Below are 20815 nucleotides of genomic sequence, written 5' to 3' on the forward strand. Positions count from 1 at the left end.
ACTGAGCAGTAAAGTCCTCTCTCGTCGAACAAAACTAACACTCTACAAGACTCTCATCATGCCCGTCCTTACGTATGGCGCAGAAGCTTGGACGATGACAACATCCGATGAAGCGACGCTTGGAGTGTTTGAGAGAAAGATTCTGCGCAAGATTTTTGGACCTTTGCACGTTGGCAACGGCGAATATCGCAGACGATGGAACGATGAGCTGTATGAGCTTTACGACGACATAGACATAGCACAGCGAATAAAGATCCAGCGGCTACGTTGGCTGGGTCATGTCGTCCGAATGGATACAAACGCTCCGGCACTGAAAGTATTCGATGCGGTACCAGCTGGTGGTAGTAGAGGAAGAGGAAGGCCTCCTCTGCGTTGGAAAGATCAGGTGGAGAAGGACTTGGCTTCACTTGGTGTGTCCAATTGGCGCCGGTTAGCACGAGAAAGAAACGACTGGCGCGCTTTGTTAAACTCGGCCAAAATCGCGTAAGCGGTTATCGCGCCAATTAAGAAGAAGAAGAAAGTTGTGAGGACGTGAAAAGTTTAAAAATAAAATAAATAAATGAGAAAAACATGGTTGCCTAAATAAAGTAAAATTGGCTATTTTTATTTAATATTTCCATGACATACATCTTTTAAAATCTGTGTTTGTGCTTTCAACCCACACAACCACCATCTGCATGCCAACCAACCCCTTACATGTTAACTGTTTTTGCGCATTTTGTATTAAATCTTCTATACACACACAACCACACCATATATATGTAATACTTATTTGTTTTGTACACAAATCTAAATATGGAAACCTCATTAAATTGTAATCAAATAAATCATAATAAAAATATTTACTTACTCTTGTTTTTATACAATTTTCTCTCTTTTTATTTCAATAAAAAACACTCTTAATGGCGCTGCCTACATGCATCACTTGCCAAACACACACAACCTGCACCCGCATACTCACGCTTATACATATATATTTGCAAAACTGTCAACTGTGCTGCGCCACATTTTTGTGGCTTTCACTTAACGCAGCAGGCAGCAAGTGTTCAACATCAATCTGCCCAGCACCGTTGAGAATAAGGAGAATACACGACCGTTTGTGATACGCGAGAGCAGCAGTGACAGCGATGAAGGTGATGGACGTATTCTGTATCGTGATGATGATAATGACCGGCAGGCGAAAATTGCGCGCAAAGAGTCATTATCGCTGAAGTTGCAATTGCGGCCAGATAAACAGGATTTGATCAATCGAAATATCCTGCATCAGGTCACCGATAATGAGCTGAAGGAGTCAAAGGAAGCCATTGGCGCACGACTCATACGTCGACTGTCAATGCGGCCCACAGCTGAGGAGCTGGTGGAACGCAATATATTAAAGAGTGAGTGTTTCATTGTCACAATAATGAATTTTACAATATTTATACGAACATACACATATACATATATACACTTACACTTACCTATGTATGCAATAAAATGTTTTTATTGTATGAATTTATATGATTATTGCTTATTTCTTATTGGTTCAGCACAATCACCCGCCGAAGAGAAGAAACAAAAGGAGGAGAAGAAATCGTATTTGTTGCGAAAGCTGAGTTTCCGACCCACGGTCGAGGAACTGAAAGAGAAGAAAATAATACGTTTCAACGATTATATTGAGGTGACACAGGCGCATGACTATGATCGACGTGCTGATAAGCCATGGACAAGACTGACGCCGAAGGATAAGGCCGCCATACGTAAGGAATTGAATGAATTCAAATCATCCGAAATGGCGGTACACGAGGGTAGTCGGCATTTGACAAGGTAATTAAGAATAAACTACAAAACTATAGTAGCTCCATATTAAAAACGTTAATAGTTTGGACTTTCAACTGTATATAAACCGTATTGGTTTCGCCATGTGTTAGCGAGTGGCGAATAGATGAAGCAATTGGGATAAATAAACTAGCTTTGGCAGTTATGGAAAGTGGCATTTGTTTGGAGACACGTAATCAGTATTAGTCTTAATATCAGAAAAGAGAGTTGACAAGATGGAATGTAGTGATTTATTCCAGTTTCATCAGATATAATAAATGGCGAATCTTGCTCGATGACATTTTTGTTGCTTTCACGTACAAGTGAAGTTGTTCTTTCGTCAAGTGAACAGAGAAGTGGCAAACCGAAAACGGCATTTTACGCGAGTATATCGGCCGCCGCGCTATGGTCTGCAAATCTCTGTAAATCTCTTAAACCTGAAACATCAACTTCTTTAACAATGATCGACCCTCGGAAGCCAATGTCGAACCTTTGAGTACATTTATGCCATGAAAAAGCATCTCCTAAACCAGCTCCTATTCAGAGAAGGCGTAAAACTGTAGGCTCCTTCATTTGTGTATTTGTAGGATAACATTAAGATACACAGATATTGACAAATATGCTAAGATAAACATCCAACAGAGGATTTACGCATACGTCTCAATTACATGTTGCGTGAAGCCCTGACTACTAGTTGCCTTTAGTGAGCCCTAAACCTGTGTTCACAATAACAGCAGCCCCGACTATATATTCATTTTTTATTTCTATTTTTTTTTTAAACATGGTTCATACTACAACAAAAACTTTATAGAGTTTCTAACTTCGAACAAATTGAAAAAAACAACATCAAACTAATTTTCCTCAAAATCTGAAACTTTTTCACATGCAGTTTTGCAGCCCGTTCAATTCTGATATTGTATTGTGTGTTGTACTAGTTGTACTGGCTTAAAATTCGCGTTGATTTTCTATAATTATTTGTTGTCTGTGCTATGCACTTTCTTCCTTTTCATCTTAATAAAAATCAATGTAGTTTCAAGCCATTGTATTTTATTATATCGAAATTCAATGGGCTATAAAAATGCTATCTCGAAGGTTTTCTAAAGATTCTTATTCAAAAGGTTAAAAATTGGGAAAAATTTCTCAATTTTTTTTATATAGTTTCTATTGTATAAGTAGTATAAACTATATTTTTATAAAAAAATTAAATTAAAAATTTATTAATAATCAAAACTTTCCAATATGTCGCACTGCTGTTATTGTGAATGCAGGAACATTTATAACTCTTTGTCTTTTTACCTTTATATTCACCAGGTGTGTTCAAAAGCCAAGGTGAATTTCATTCTTCTCAAAAAATATTTATTTATTCATCAATTTCTATTTATCCCCTTCAAAGTAGACCCCCCACTTGTGCCAGCTTTTTTTCCAATCTTTGAAGCAGTTCTGATATGCACTTTTTGTAAGAACTCCTGTTGCAATACTCCATGGTAATTGAAGAAAACAGTGAGTAAAACCTTGACATTTGATCGAACCTGGTCTTGGCTCTCCTGGACTCTTTCATTGCAGCGATTGGGTTTTGGTTTCGATGCCATAATCATATACCCATGATTCGTCACTAGTTATGATCATTTTAAACAAATCTGGATCATCGTTGACATCATTCAACAATTCCTGAGCGATGCTCATGCGACGTTGTTTTTGCTCAAAATTCAGCAATTTTGGAACAAACTTCGCTGCCACGCGCTGCATGCCCAAAATTTCCGAAAAGATTGCACCTCGCATATGTTTTAAAATCCATATATTTTTGTTGAATTGCCAATTTTTTCACTTCTTTTTGAGTTTTAAATAAATACAATTTTTTTTTTTTAAATACAGATGTCAGAACCAAAGGAAATAGAATTTGTTTCACATTTTTTCAGAATTTTTACACAAACGAATATTATTATGCAGAATTTAGGATCACTCCCCAAAATTTTTATTACTGGTAGCAGATGCAGTACCATATATAAAAAAGCAGCTAAGGGCTTTCTGTTTGGGCTGCATGGAATTTGTGAAGAAATGATGATCATCCTTTAGTTGACCGTTTTATTTCAAATGTGAAGAAAATGTTTCTAAAATCTCTAAGACGCATAAAAATACTTAGAGCATCTGTCCTCCACATTCAATATAAACACGGTGAGGGACGTGGTTTGAAATTTAAGATCATCAGTGATTTCAGTCATGCACTCACTTCATTGTGATTCACAATTGCCCACACTGGATTTTTTCTGCAACAAGCTCGATAGCTGTGAAGAAAAAACGTATGCATGTATGATATGTACTTTACTGAATGATTATATCATCGAACGCAATAAAGGAGACAAACGACCGACAATCACACCTATGTTATACGGTTAAGTATCATATATCCGGCCAAGAACTATTAGCAGTATTTCCGAAAAATGTATAGGGAATGTTTTATGCTATTACATCAACATCAACATGCAAAGCCCGGACTGTCTTGTTGAAAATGAAATCGGTGACTTATTTTTAAAGGATATTTTATAGCACATTTTCTTGCCTCATTGTATACCGTCGGTCCACGTTATTATCAGGCATCTAATCCAATTGTTTTTTTTTTTTTTTTTTCAAAGTTCAAATATCAGTTCTCTTTAAAAGAAAACGCTTCAGTAAAACTAGCTAAGAATTTGATGTGTTTTAAATTGGAAAAGATTCCGCATTTTACAATCTCATCCCATACACAGCTCGCTCACTACCAGTAAGTCAGACTCAGCTTGTACTGGGAGCTTTCGCTGTCAATTGGCTTAATTAAAATGTCATTTGGGCATTACTTTTGCCAATAAAATACCACTAAAACCACGGCCACAGGTAGAACTTATATTGCCAACTATTAACGACGAACAGAGAGTAAGCATCGTGCCAAAAGTATCTACACAATACACAGGCACTTTTACATCAGCAGAAGGCATCTCAAACAAAGGTCAGTTAAAGTGTGAGATGGACAATTTGAAAAAATACTATTGTTGTAATGATGAAATTTAGTATTGTACAATTGTAGCATGAGACAGGGAACTAACTTTGCTCTGCGCAAAAGTTTAATTTCAATGCCACTTCCTGTCACACAATGGCACTGTCGAGGGGCACATTTGTTGCAAGCATTCGTCCTCAAATCCGTTTAAGCTCACATAAGTATGTGAATATATACATATGTATGTATATGCGAGTGTTTCTGCATAGAGTCCACTTGCATTTTTGCCCTATGCTATGTGTGTATTCTATACTCGAAAACAATTGAAGCTGGTTCAATAAAGTGCAAGGCGACAGAATGTAAAGAAATTAGAAAGTAAACATTTATTGTAGTCGCAAAGTGACTTGAATGGGCGGGCGAGTGAAATAAATGGTGAAGTTGTTAAATAGTACTTATGCATTGTAGCATACAATGGAACAGTAAATTTCCACAAAAAATAGAAACAAAAAATGTATTTGAAATCCTTGCACTTACTACTGTGGGCAAAAAGTAAGGTAAATTTATTTGTCAAACTTCGCGGGATTAAAATTTCGCTCTAATTATTTTTTTCATGAGTTGGCAGCACTGTTAATAATATCTGGGCCAACTTTCATATGAATGTCATTATCAGTAATATATTTACGCTTGTGTTTACCAAACGACCAAGAGTGCATTTTTCGATTTTTACAATGTCTGAATTGATTGATCAGAGAAGTGCCATTTTGTTTGCGGAATGAAATTTCGGCTGCGGAAACGTTTAGCATGTTGGAGAAGGCCTTTGGTGATTCGACCATGTCGCAGAAAAATGTTTATAAGTGGTACAAAGACTTCAAAGAGGGTCGAGAACGTGTTGATGACTTGGAGCGCTCCGGACGACCATCGACGTCAACAGATGACCAACACGTCAATAAAGTGAAGGAGTTAGTGCTAAAAAATCGTCGGCTGACTGTTAAAGACCTTAATGATATGATCGGAATATCAGAAGGATCTGTGAAAACCATTTTGAAAGACCATTTGGGCCTACGAAAAGTCAAATCTCGTTTGGTACCGAAAACTCTCAATTTCTTGGAAAAAAGTCGTCGCGTTGATGTGTGTGAAACAATGCTTTCAGACTATCAGGACAAGCTCAAATACATCATTACGGGAGATAAGACTTGGATTTATGCTTACGACCCTGAAACAACCGACCAATCAAGCGAATATCGTGCTAAAGGCGAGGCCAGACCGAAAAGAGCACGTCAAAGTCGTTCAAAAATAAAGGTCATGATGACAGTTTTTTTCGATTTTCGTGGTGTGGTGCACTATGAATTCCTTTCACCTGGTCAAACTGTTAATAAGGAATGTTATTTGAGCGTTATGCGTCGTTTACGTGAAGCAATTCGTCTAAAAAGACCAGAATTATGGGCCAACAACTCTTGGTTTTTGCTTCACGATAATGCACCGTCTCACACTGCACTCGTTCTTCGTGACCATTTCGCCAAAAATTCAACGCATATCGTTCCGCAACCACCGTATTCGCCTGGTTTGGCTCCATGTGACTTCTGGCTATTCCCAAAACTCAAGACATCACTCCGGGGATCGCGTTTCGAGTCGATTGAGGAGATAAAAGCTGAATCGAAGAAGGTGCTGATGGCTATAGCGGAAATGGACTATTTGGCATGTTTCGGGGATTGGAAAAATCGTTGGCATAAGTGTATTTCATCGAGAGGGGATTATTTTGAAGGGGATGAAATTGATTTACAAGAATAAATAAAGATTTTTCATTTTACAACCAAATTCACCTTACCTTTTGCCCACAGTAGTATGTAAATCTTTAATTAGTTTTGCTGGGAAAAGTCTAGATTTCTCTAAGAAAAGGACTATAATTCAAATTAGCACTTTTTCTTCTAAATGAAAAGAAACTCCAATTGTAGTCTATCTAACAATGCTTCATTCCCATACAAAATAGACTACAATCGGGTATTCTAGGAAAGAAGCCTTTTCTGATTTAGGCGAAGCTGAACTTTTTTTAAGACGAGCCCTAACCTAAACTCACACACTTAGACAAAGTACGTTTCACAAGTTTTTAACCATTTTAGTAAAACAACTTTAAGCGCAATTTCAGTTTCGAGTGTATGTATGTGTAACGCGCGCTTTTTAAATGAATAATTCCCGATAGTTTTTTGGCAGGAAGTAAACTACGTTTTTTTTAATTAAAAAATAGTAAAAACCTTGCGCTCCCGTTTTTTTTAAACACAGGTTTCATATTTTACACAAAATTTGAAAAAAATATCAAGCAGTTTTCAAATTTTGTAGACCGATTTTTTTTTTAAATTCTACGAGATGATAATTATTTTTTAAGGTTTTATGATCCAAATCATCACAAATGTTGCTACGTACCACATCAGTATGAATATGAAATATTGATTACTAACTACTATGCTAATATGTATACCACACCCAGTGTATGTTGTAAAATGCATTTTTCAAGCAAAACTGGCGCTTACAGCACATACTACTTGCACCTAGCATACATATGTATGTGCTCAAATGTGGTAGATTAAGTGTCCCAAAAGCGCCAATGTATAGAAACTGTAGTGATCATATTTACATGTAGCATTAGAAAGAAAACTAACGTAAAAAGTATTAGGAATCTAAACACTAATAAAAGAAGGTCTACATGAAAAAAAATATTTTCTTAGCAGCCACTAACCCCAGCACCAACTGCCCTCTGCCCCTGCTATTTGGTGTGCAGTTCATGAACAATATTTTAACATTTCATATACAACTCCATATAGTATATTTTCCTATAAATATATAGGGTTGTTCAATAGGTGCGCTTCAACTTTTTTCCGATAGGGAGGGCGAACGACGCAATATTTTTTATTTTTCGCTTGTCATTTGTAAACTTCATTAGTATACATTTCATCATGGAACGCTACACACTTGAGCAACGATTGCAAATTGTGCAAATTTTTTATGAAAATAATCGTTCTGTTGCTGCTACTTTAAGAGCATTACGGCCATTTTACGGTCCATTTAACAAGCCGTTTTGGGGTTATGTGAAGTCATTGGTCTACCATAACAAGCCGGCGACGATTTGTGAGCTCAGAGCCAATATTGAACGCGAAATTGCTGGAATTTCGGCCGATTTATGCAAAAGAGTAGTCGAAAATTGGGTTCAACGATTGGACTTCGTAAAACGTGCACGCGGTGGTCATGCAAAAGAAATCGAATTTCGTACTTAAATGTATATGTTCAAACTCGATAATAAAAAAAAAATTAGTTAAAAAAGTCAAACCGTTTGAGTTTTATTCAAAAAAGTTCAAAAGTTGAAGCGCTCTTACTGAAAAACCCTATATTATTTCGTTTGAGTTTGTCAATAGTTCAATTTTAAATTTTCATTAATTGGTCTGCTACCCACCCAGAAGTGACAAAGCAAGAGCAGCAATGAACCGTATGAACTTTTTTCCTTTCATTTGTCATCACTGAGCTAGGACTTTTTATTTTAGAAATAGAAAATACGAACCTTTTGAGTTACATAAACCATAAGTGAATTACTTGCCCTTAAAACTTCTTCGCTGCCTTGCCGCCGCCTACGAATAGAATGGACACAGCAGTTTTCTAGTTGGCTCTGTTGAACACATTCTGAGTCGGCTATTTCAGTCAAACATTACTCATTTATTTATGTACCTTGTTTTTTTTGTTTTTTGTTTTTTTTTTTTTTTTTTGCTAATATCTATGTATTATTCAATTTTGGTCTTGAAAATTGTGTAGTTTTTCGATTTACTCCTAGCTTTCATTTTGGTTGAGTTACCAAGTAATTTTTCAACTGAGCGCACTCAATTTATATTTGAAAAGGGACTGTGTATACGAATGTGTGAGAATATGTTTAAAGGCCTGCAGGAAAATCCACTAGTATAGGACATGTGCACTTGTAATGAATTAAGAACCATAACCATGGCGTTTATTAACTTTTCAACATCAGCAACCATTGCAGTAAGAAGTGTCAATTAGCCACTGCTGCATCACTTTTTCTATGGACGAAATAAACAAACAATAATTGTTTTAATATTTAAAATAAAATAATGAAATTATAAATTAAATTTATAAACAAAAAAGCATGCCAATAATTACTAAAACATATTAGTTTTAAAAATTTAGTTTCCTCAATATCTAAAAGCTTTCATATTATTCATAGAAGGTAAACGGATGTAATGTAGAGAGTAAAGGGTGCGCCATCTTTTATGTCGTTATGAAAACATTGAATAACTTTGAAAAACAAACTGATTTGTGTAAGTGAGGTATTTTTATTTGATTTGGTTGTTTACAATTTATTAAAACTATTTTTTGAATACAATATCATAAAAATGTGTCCACCTTTATTAGCAATCATAAACTGCGATTTTTTTTGCGTTTGTCATCACTTTGTCAATCATTTCGGGTTTTATAGCATCGATTTCGGCTCGAATGTTTGTAAACCTTACTTTCAGATAACCCCACAAAAATAAGTCCGGGGGGGTTAAGACAGGTGATCTGGGGGGCCAGTCGATGTCGCCTCTTTTTGACACTAGACGTCCCGGGACGTCGTTGCAGAAATTCAATTGTTGCATTCGCAGTGTGGCGTGGCGCACCGTCTTGTTGAAACCAGTAACCGTCTAAAGCTTCCTCGCGCATTTGCGGGCAGGCATAATGAGCCAACATCCATCGATATCGGTTTCCATCGACCGTTTCATTTTCTTGGTAAAAATATGGCCCAATGATGGTTTTAGCGCAAATGCCGGCCCAAACAGTTACTTTCCGGTCATGCAATGGCGTTTCATGGATCTCGTGTGGATTCTCAGTTCCGCAAATGCGGCAATTTTGTTTATTCACTCTTCCAGAGGTTAAAATGTCAGTCATTAAAATTTGCTTCCAAAAATTGGGTTCAGTTTCAACCATTCGAGCGACTGTTTGGCCGTATTCCGACGTGAATGTCTGTCGGGAATATTCTTTGTGCCAATTGAATCAAATTGAAACAAATTCAAATCATCCTTTAAAATGCGCCGCATTGTGTGCACCCTGTAGATATTTAGTGCCAGATTTGTAAACTATTATTTATTTCAACATAATATGCTTGATTATATATGTACCTGTTTTGTGCCCCTCAATTATGAGGATATTTTTTTTTGTCATTGGAGAAGCTAGAGCTAAACATACATGTGCTTTCTATATAAATGGCTTTTATAGCTATCCAAATGATTCCTTGAAAATTTTCCACAGCAAAATTTGCACACACATTGCCCCTTATCAACTCGAAAGCATGATCCAACCACTTGGTATTTTCTTCTGCGACCCATTTTTACAAGGCTAATTAGAGCGTAATAAATTTTTTTTTCACATTTTTTTGATATTCAGCAAAACGATTCCTTTTTTGTTAAGGACATTTCACCGTTCGCATTACTGATAAGGGAAATAAAAAAGAAATATCTTTTTGTTTATTGATCAAATTAACGTTAATGTGCAAACCGTGTTTGGAACTAGTTTGAAATTCGACAGATAAGAACTAGAACAAGCATAGCATACCGAAAATAAAAAAAAAAATACGAGAAAAATATATTTGTTTTTAATTTTTATTTTAGATTTGAGGGTTTTCGAGGTCTCTGTAAAAACAATTGAATTTTTTTGTTTGTTTGTTTTTGTTTTTTTTTTTTTAATAAAGAATAGGGCATAATTTATGAGACATTTTTTAAGGGAAATTTAAAGCTGTACACATTTCTACCAAATTTACGCATGGGTAAATATTAAATAAAAACTAAAAATAAGGGTAACTAGTTTTTTTGGTCATAGCAATCAAGAAAATTTTAAAAACCACGGAGTTTTTCCAAGCCAAATACTCAAAAGAAAGTATTTTACTTTTAATTCTTCTAGTTTATCTAAAATAAATATTGCTTATTTCACATTACGTGAAAGTATTTTAGTTTCGATTTGTCCTGAAATAACTATTTTAAGAAATATTAACCTTCAAACTCTTTTTGTTTTTGAAAAAAAAATTGGTTATAATGCTTAAGTTTTTCCACAACAAGATGACTGCAAATCTTTTTAATGTTTTGCATGTATTATTTTTAGTTGTAATTTTTGCTGATTTAAATTATTTCCGGAACTTGCAAAGGAAAAAAATTAAATTAATGGTTTTTTCTCCTTGAGACTCTTCCACAGCTGTAAAAAGGCATATCTTTTAGAAATCAGTATGTCGAATGAAAGTGCATTAAATATTTCCATTTAGAAAGATAAAACTTATATAACTCATAATTTTTGCAAGTATTTATTTTCGCTGTTCAACAAAATTAGTTTTTAAAAACTTTACATTGACCCTTTAAGAATCAAGAACGGACACTCGTAGACCAACAGTTCGGATGAAAGAAATATTAGTGGTTTCATTCTACATAAAAGTGTTGGTGGTGTTTTTTTCTCGTCAAACTATTATTTTAAGAGATATTAGTCCACAAAGCCACACATCATTTGTTGGAAACTTTTTGAGCTTTAAAACCAAACTGACTGTGTTTTTACAGATGTCCATTTTATTTTTTCAACCCCACGCTATTCATTAATGTGCGACGAGTGAGGAAAATAAACAACGTGATTTTTTATTTCATAGCAGTCATAATGTTTTCTTCCTCCTCTCCTGAAAAAAATATCAAACATTCGACGTTTCAAGCACCGTCGGCAGAAAAAATTGTCAAAAATCAACGCGATTTTTGCGCCTCTTTAAACTTGCACTTTATTATATCACAATTCAATGGACTATAAAATTGCGTACTCCAAATTTTACCGAAAAATCTGATTTAAAAGTTTGAAATTTCGATGAAAATTTGCCGAAATTTTATAAATTTTCTACAAAGTTTGAAACTTTAGCCATACAAAATGGGTCTTGTTATAGTACGATCTACATTTTTATAAAAAGAAATTGATATTAAAAATTAAATTAATAAGCACATTGTTAAAATTTTCCAATATGTGGTGTACATCATGAATCAATAATTAAAGGTGATGTAAGATGTCTAATTTTAATCCTGTGTCGGCCATCTTGAACTACTGAATATGATAAATCCGTTAAGTCATCTCGGAAAAACTACATCTTATTTCAGAGCACATTCTAAAGAAAAAGTACTTAAAAGCATAGAAATGAAAATTTTTGCTAGAAAAGTTGGCAGGCAATACTGTTTTTGTTGTACCACAAAACGTAGGTAAAAGAGAGCTTTAAGTTTGTTCATGTCTCAACAGACGCAATGAAAATAATAGATTGCGTAAAATCGGGCGGCACTTCACTGAAACCAGGCGAAAAAGTCTGCGAGTATCACTTTTCTACTGACGCTCTTCCGAGGACTATAGTAATTTTGCATTGCTTGAGTTGACGATATTGCGCAAAGAGAATAAATCCTTTTGTATTTCAGAAGTGTAGTTTTATTTAAACGAATTCAGTCAAATCATTGCTAAGGGGCAGAGTAAAACATTGGAAGATTCGTACGTGGATTCATATAGGTCTTCTGAGAATGAGTAAAATACATTTTTTGTGGGAAACTTATAGTAGTCAAAGCTTTTGTGAAATATACCGAAAGTTGCAGAAATTGTTAAAATCCAACAATTAAGTTGAAAATACAAAGTTAACTTGTATTTTATTTGCGTATGGTTTTCGGTGGTTTCTAATAGCGGTCGCTCCTCGACAGGTATTGACAAACATATGAGTGTATTTCTGCCATCAAAACGTTCCCCATAAAACACATTTGCCATTCAGAGTGGGCTTAAAACTATAAATCCGTCTATTTGTGGAACAACGTCAAGACGCACACGATAAATAGTCCTCCTATAGTTCGACCAAACAACCAATAAGGGTGTAAGTGCCAATTTTTTATTTGTTTAATTTTATGGTTTTGGTTATCACAATTGTTTGTCGAACTACGAGCTTTCGGATTAAGGATATTCAGCATTACGAAATTAAAGCTTTCCAAACTATAATATATATATAGATGCCAGTCACATCCATCGTCAATATATATGGAACAAATCCGCAGGATTGGTAAAGTTAAATATATAAATAATTAAGTGTCATTCATAAAATAACATAAAGTTATTTATACTGCGCATAACATAAAGTTATTTTATGGCTTACAACGACCTTTTTTCAATTTGTACTACCTTAGGGGATAAACTTATGCCCCTTTTCCCTTACTTTTAAATTGCATCATAAGTTAGGTAACGTCCGAGATCAGTTGTCAAACTTTACACAGTCTTTTATTATTGCTTCATGCTGTACACTTTCTTTTGACACTGACTGTAGGTATTTTAGAACACTCGCAAATTTTCGTTGTTTTTCTTTTTTGTCGTTTTTTTCTCATATCAATAAAATATTAACCTAACCCTCTTCTTTGTCTTCTTGCTTGTTCTGCTTGCGGCAGGTTCCATCGGCCATGACAAATGCAAGGGCAGCAAACGACACTTGCAACAGCAGCCACATCAGCAGCAACATCAGCGAAAAACTCATTTTCTAAATGCAACCAATACAATTTTGTGCTTGAACAGCAAAAGCGGCAGCAGCAGCAGCAGCAAAAGTTTGAGCGTGATGGCATAAAAACGAGAAAATGAGATTTAAAAAAATAAAAATAAAAAAATTTACAAAAAAACTTCAAAACTTCATCAAAAAATGTAATAAAAAAATTGAAAAATAATAGCTCAAAGGCGGTAAAGTAAAAAAAAAAATACAAAAACAAACAGACACACACACGCATACACAAATGCGAATTAGATTGTTGAAAGGATGGAGGCAAACTAAAAAACAAAAACGAAAGTTAAATGAGAAAATAAAGACAAATTGTAAAAAATGGCAAATAAATTTCTATTTCTACAATAAAAGTATATAAAATAAAAAGTTGATAAGAATTGAAAATAAGTTAAAGAATAAAGCAAGAAATTAGCAGCAGAGAAGTTTACCAAAAGCAAAAAAAAAACAAGAAACATAGAAAACTGAAGTAAATTGAAGCAAGCCAATAAATAAAGTTGACGACAGCAGAAGCGGCATACGTTACCATACAGCGATAATTACAACATCAACAACAAGAACAACAGCAAATTAAAAGCAGCAAGCAATTTGTAACAACATGGTACGTGGAGCACCACCACCAACAACAGAAAGAAAATAAGAAACAGCAAGGCTAACAAGCAGCATTGAGTAACCGTAGCCTGGCAACTCGGCAACGCGGCCATTCTGACTGTTGGCATTGAGTGTACGATTCCCGGCGCGCTTAAATACATACATATTTGTCACTTTGAACAAAAATGCCAACAAATAAACTATTTGTGCCACCAACAGGACATCAACAATCAGCTGCAGGTAGATAGAAAAGCTGCAATGAGAGTGTGTGATGATAAGCAGCGAACTGTGACTTTCAAAATTTCTTCGAAACTCGTTCAAAGAGTCAAAGCCGCCAAAATATTCATTCCATTACAAAACAACTACAACAACAACAATAATTATAATACGCGAATGGCTTGCAAGATTCGCCATGACGATAAATCCCGCTAGCAGCAGCGGTGGCAAAACTAAAGCAACAACAACCACAGCAGAAAACAATATTGTCCGCAATAGCCATGTTCAATGCAACAGCAACAGCAAAAATAATAGCAACAAAGCAAATAGCCGTACATTTTAATTTGTCCATTATAACTGTAAGCTTGAATGGCGCACACTTTCGGTCATTTAAAGTACCTTTAAGCTCATTATTGTTATTTATTATGTAAATGTGTATAACAAAGGCTTCCGACAAACGTACTTTCATTCATTCATTCATCCATTCAATAACTCAACTCGCCCATTAAATCTAAATACAAAGTTTTCTCCTTGTCTACAAAAGACTTTGAAAAGAATTTTCTACTTTTCCACTTTGCGTGTGTTAAAGCCGTATTTATTGTTGTTTATCTTTTGTAACGCTTGTTTACATCTTCCGCAAAATGGTAGCTGCTCTAAAAAGTTGAAGATGCAAGTATTTTTAAATATAATCTGTAACTAGCTAACGTAATTGTAATTCATACAATAAATTTGTTTTGTAATCGTTGAAAGTTTCATAGTCGAAATAAAACAATGACCGCATATGAAATGAAATGGGGAAAACAGTTTCACAAATGCTTACTTTCTTGAATTCACCAAGAGGAAGGAGAATTTGAACAAAACAAGAGAAACTTATGCGTAAATCTTTTAAGCTAAATTTATACAAAGTACATCGGCTAGCAGAACGTCATAACCAACCCACCAGCTTTTCCCTCTTCCGTTGCGTTAAAACTTCACAGCAATTTCTATTAGCAGCATCTAATTAAATGTAAATGTGTCTTTGCTTTTACTTAGAGAGATATAGTAAATTGAAAACGCTGAAGCCCTTCTTCGCGAATTTCTGAAGTTTCTTAGGTTATGATCGAGGGATGTAGGTTCGTTGTTAAGAAATATCCTTTCGCTGTTTTAAATAAATATTTAACTTGACTTTAAATGCTGACTTTAAAAAGTAATATACATCCATAAATATTTTCGTAGTGTATACAATGAGCCAAGTAGCCAAAACAAAGAAAATGTATACACCTTATTTGACAATTAGTTTCAATGTATTGGTTGAAAGTTATCATTAAGCGTAATAGAAGAAATTTCCATTACTGGAAGCAAACAGCCACTACATACTTCACATACTAATTGTTTAATAAGCGTGTTGTCAATGGCTGGCTCACTGTGTAGGCTGTACGTATTTTGGCGGAATTTTTTACAATTACCAAAATGCGCATTTACCAAAAATGCGCTAAAAGAAAAACTTTTTTTAGAAGGTATAACAATAGAAATAAATATAAAAAAATTGTATACATTGTTTTTAGTACTTTAACTTTATAAAAAATTTTTTTATTTAAATTTTTCTTAACAAAAAAATTACGAGAAAAAAATAAATCATTCTATAAGTATTATTTTTATTATTTGAGACAAATTGTCACAACCACTCCAGCAGTCTCCAAGCAAATCTAAAGCATTCTCATAGTAGTCGGTTCTACTTTACCAGAATGACAATAATTTATGTATGTATGGCTGAAACCTCGGCGGTATTTACCAAATATTGATGGGAAATTTGTATACAGTTACAACAACAACATACATAAGTATGTGCCTCACCTCTTCATGGAACATGATGAAATCACTTCCCGGCAATACGCAAGTTGCCAGAGAATTTTACTTCACATCGTGCAATGCATTTCGATGCTGCCTCTTATTTTGATTTTTATTTTATTTTTACTCTTCGCTTTAATTGAAGTAAGTTTTGAGATTAGTTATATCCTCTTCAGGTAGTTATGTTTGGTGGTAATTAAGAGCCGCATTTCCCGCGACAGTCGGGTCTGCATTATCGAAACGAGATGGATAAATCCCGCCAAGGACTATCTATTAGCGGTATCCCAAAAAACAAAACGGAGAAATATTTTTTGCCGTTAGAATAACAACAATAACAACACCATGATTAATTGCAATTTTATTATACTCGTATTGTCGTCACCCCACACTTGATTCCGCTTGGCACTTTAATGGTAATTTTTAGCCTATCAAAGCCAATTTAAGGTCTGCACTTTTGCGCACAAGCCGTTAATCTAAAAAACGTGTGTGAGATTGGTTGGTCTTTGAGTTTTAAAATCTGAATTACATTATTAGTGAAAAGAAAATATTGGTAACTGCTGGAAAACACTTTTTTGGTTGATTTTCTAGAAGATCCTCGCACTTATTTTGTTGGAAAATAATATATATATATTATATGTATGTATATGCGCGATAAAAGGCAGACAAGTGCTCAGAGAAAACTAAGAGTTTATAAGGTGAAATGAATTAAAAGCAGGAAATATGAAATTGTTGTTGACTGTGTGAGTAATCAACAAAGTGTTGCAAAATTAATCACCCAATCCCAAGATTCATAATTTTTGCAAATGGTGCCCAACATCAATCATATTTGACACTTGGGAATTAGTAATAAAATTATTTGAAAACGTAATTAGGTGATTAATTTTGCGCCACCTTATACATCACAGTGGAATTTTAAAAATAAAAATAAACTCCCTGAATAAGGAAAAGTTCACTGATACTCAATCGCCTTATTACTCGCTTCATTTACAAACTGTAACATAGGCTGCAAGCAATTAAATAAGGCCGCGTTCATACAGGGCAACTTCAACTCATAACTGGTGGACGAGGAATGCGGGGGTTCTCCGAGTTGTTTATGCTCGGTCAGCACGACTTGAGCTTTAGTGCTTCTCAATGTTGGTGTTGGATTTAGGCTAATAACTAAAACAATAGGAGGTTGCGGAGTTGCCGTGTTCGAACACCATGGGCAGCACCAAAAGAGAATTCGCAAAGTTGAAGCAAGAAACGGACTCGATCTAAGTAATATCATTTTCATGATACCATCTTCAAGGAGACAGCTGAAAACTCGCATTCATTTTATGTCATTTCGGCGTTTTCTGGAAAAGTTTCACATTTCATAGAACTTCATGTTTTTTATAATTTTCTACGAAGTCTAAAATTGCATATGATTTTTAATTTGTCCACCTTTTACTTAACACAAGAACTCACTTGTGAAAATTTTACAATAAATTCAACGAAAATTTGCCTACAAGCTGATTGGAAACTAGAAAAAGCTAAGCTGGGTATTATTATAATATATAAGTTTGTCAAAAAAGTCTTGCGGTATTTTTATTGAATTTTCAATTGTTCATAAAATTGGTTATAATAATACGATTTAAGTCAAATATGCGCCGTTTTGTTCGATGACGAGTTCCCAATGAGATGCTAACTTCATAATGCCCCTCTTATAAAAGCTCGCTTCACTATTGTCAAAAAACTCGGAGAACCAATTTTCAAAGGACTCTCTTGAAGACAACTTCCGACTACCAAGCTCGTTCGCCATGGACAGAAATAGGTGGTAATCACTTGGTGCGAGATCCGGACTATACGGTGGATGCAAAAGAACCTCCCATCCGAGCTCCCGGAGCTTCTGGCGCGTCACCAAAGATGTGTGTGGCCTGGCGTTGTCCTGATGGAAGACAATTCGGCCTCTGTTGATCAAAGATGGCCTCTTCTGCATGAGTGCTGCATTCAAGCGGTCCAGTTGTTGGCAGTACAGGTCCGAATTGAGCGTTTGGCCATAGGGGAGCAGCTCATAGTGGATGATTCCCTGCCAATCCCACCAAACACACAGAAGAACCTTCCTGGCCATCAATCCCGGCTTGGCCAGCTTGGGCAGCTTCACCGCTTTTCGACCACGACCGTTTGCGCTTCACGTTGTCGTAAGTGACCCACTTTTCATCGCCAGTCACCATCCGCTTCAAAAACGGGTCGATTTTGTTGCGATTCAGAAGCGATTCGCATGCATCCATACGGGCAAAAATGTTTTTTTGCGTCAAATCGTGTGGCACCCATACATCGAGCTTCTTTTTGAATCCAAGCTTCTTCAAATGGCTTGATGGCTCATGCCCAGCTCTTGGCCGATGCTACGGCAGCTACTATGCCGGTCTCTTTCGATCAATTCAGCGATATTATCGCAATTTTTGACGACAGGCCTTCCAGACCGTGGCGCATCTTCGATCACCTCTGCACCAGAACGAAAACGTTGAAACCATCGTTGTGCAGTGGAAATGGAAACTGTATCGGGTCCATAAACTGCACAAATTTTATTCGCAGCATGAAATGCATTTGTGCCTTTATCGTAGTAGTACTGTAAAATATGCCGTATTTTCTCTTTATTTTGCTCCATGTTTGCGACGCTATAACTCAAGAACGACTAAAAGCAAACAATAACTAATCAAACACGTGTTAGCACGTGAAAAGAGCTTTCCAAAAAGCTCTAGCGTGAACCGATGCGACGAATACAACTAGAACTACGCGCTTGCAAAGACAAGCTTGCGGAAATACCGCAAGACTTTTTTGACAACCTTATATTATGTAAACCCCTAAGTTATCTTTAAACAAATATGTTTTTTTTTAACTTTTTTCGATTTTTTCAAATTGATAATTTTGATTTATTGTAAAGAACTTTACCAAAACTTTTATATTTTATTTGATTCTAATAAATCCAATACAAGCGACTATAAATGACACTTTTTTTTTTGGTAGTTGATAGAATGAAAAATGTTTGCCTAAATGATTTTATTAATAAAATGACGTAACTATTAAAATGTAATAAATAATAAAATTTAATTTTTATTATTTCTCAAGTTCAAGGCTTAAATAATAATGGTACCATAATGGACGAATTTAGGTTGAAGAGCAATCGTGGCGTCTCACCCTTCAAGGGCTACCACTTAACCTAACCTAGAGCTTTAATAATAAAATCAATATAAACCACAATGACAGCAGTGACGTGTTATCGCTTTTCAAGACAATTGTATGCTAATAATATTGAGTCAAGTTAGCTTAAACAGAATTTTGTACAATTTTAAGGAGTTAGGGGTAGTGAGAGGCCTGAAAAATTATGATTTTCACTATTTTTTTTTGCTAATCAATTGCTTTATTTTATATTACAAAAATAAAAACGTAGCATTAATACATCATGATTCGACTTGATTTTAGCAAAATTAAAAAAAATAATAATAATTGTAAAAGTTATCGCTGTTTGTGTGGAGCGTGTTTCTCTAGAAGACCCTTGCGGTGATCACCACAAGTTCTTGGAGATTCACCTAAAATCAATCGGACAAGAGAAAGTAGTTTTATTAATAGGTAATCTTCTGCCTGATCGAAGCTTTTTTTTCACAATTAACAATGTGGCGGCATCAGGAAATATTTTTCAGATTTTCGAGAAAAAACCGACAATTAATTGTTTAAAAAAAATCAAAATTTTTGAAAAGAAAAAATCCTTCGATCAAGCACAAATTTTTTTATGTTTTTCAAAAGCAGTATAAATTTTATTGAAATCTACCAAGCGGTTTTAAATTACAGTGATAACCTGTTCCGAAAACATAGTTTTGAGAAAAACGCATTTAAAATTTTGCTATTGATTTATGTAGAGTTATACGAATTATTTAATTACTTAGACTGTGCCGTCTATGCCTTGGCCATATAATAGTTCTTCATCCGTCATAGCAGCTTCGAAAATATCGATTTGCTGTTGCCTACGTAGTATTCTACCTTCTCGAGTGTTATCGTTAGCGCGCTTATCTGCCACTTTCATGCGTGCAGCACCCATTTTTTCAGCATACAAATGAGAATTAGGCCCACAATTAAGTCCCAGTTCATTATAACCAATAATGAATTTACACCTTCAATAAATATACAAGTAAGAATGTACGCACTTTGTACGATAGTATAACTAGTATTTACCGTTTTTGGGCATATTTTCCATACTACTTGATTAAAGTCGGTTGCTTGCAGTTGCTGCTAGCTACTTGCTCTCGAACGCTGCGGAGCGCCCGAGCGCTCTTTGTTAATTGTTGAATAACTCGAAAAGTATTTATCGGATTCACTTCAAATTTTCACACAACATTTTTAAGATATTCTACTTTAAGAAAATGCAAAACAAAGGATTTTTTTTTTTAATTCTGACTACCCCTAACCCTTTAAAATAAAATACTTTAACGAAATATTAGATCAACAGTTTTTACACACACAAATTTATCAACAAACTGGCAGTATTCCTTGAAGAAACAACTATCCTTCAAATATCTGCTTTAAGACTGATCATATAAGGTGACGCAAAATTAATCATTCGATTTTTGGTTTTTTTTTTAGGTAACTTTTTACTAAATACCAAAAATTATTTTTAGTGATGGAAATATTCAATTTGACCTTTACGCGCTCCATTGCTAGTCTATTTGTATGCAGTCCAGTTCGCAAGTGCCAATAATTAATGACGTACGATGCCATTTGCAAAAATTATAAATCTTGCGATAGGACGGCGTTAGCAAATTCGTAGAGAAAATCATATTTCGAAATTAAAATATGAAGAATATACACGGCTGCTCATATTTTTGAAAGCATACTTCTGGAGTAAATAGTTA

General features: G+C 35.0%; 1 protein-coding gene across 2 annotated transcripts in view; it reads left to right on the top strand.

Annotated features, from left to right (window-relative positions):
* LOC129243000 (phosphatase and actin regulator 4-like) overlaps positions 1-14915 on the top strand; it is a 40625-nt gene extending 25710 nt beyond the window's left edge. The window contains exons 4-6 of one of the 2 annotated variants that reach the window (XM_054880004.1): positions 1033-1379; positions 1530-1806; positions 13216-14915. In XM_054880004.1, the coding sequence (XP_054735979.1) occupies positions 1033-1379; positions 1530-1806; positions 13216-13231 (640 nt within the window). In that variant the 3' untranslated portion in view covers positions 13232-14915. The remainder of the gene's footprint in view (positions 1-1032; positions 1380-1529; positions 1807-13215) is intronic. The other variant, XM_054880005.1, reaches the window with a different exon arrangement.
* Positions 14916-20815: the final 5900 nt, after the last annotated feature.

The sequence above is a fragment of the Anastrepha obliqua genome, chromosome 3 (genome assembly GCF_027943255.1).
Source record: "Anastrepha obliqua isolate idAnaObli1 chromosome 3, idAnaObli1_1.0, whole genome shotgun sequence".
Lineage (NCBI taxonomy): Eukaryota > Metazoa > Arthropoda > Insecta > Diptera > Tephritidae > Anastrepha > Anastrepha obliqua.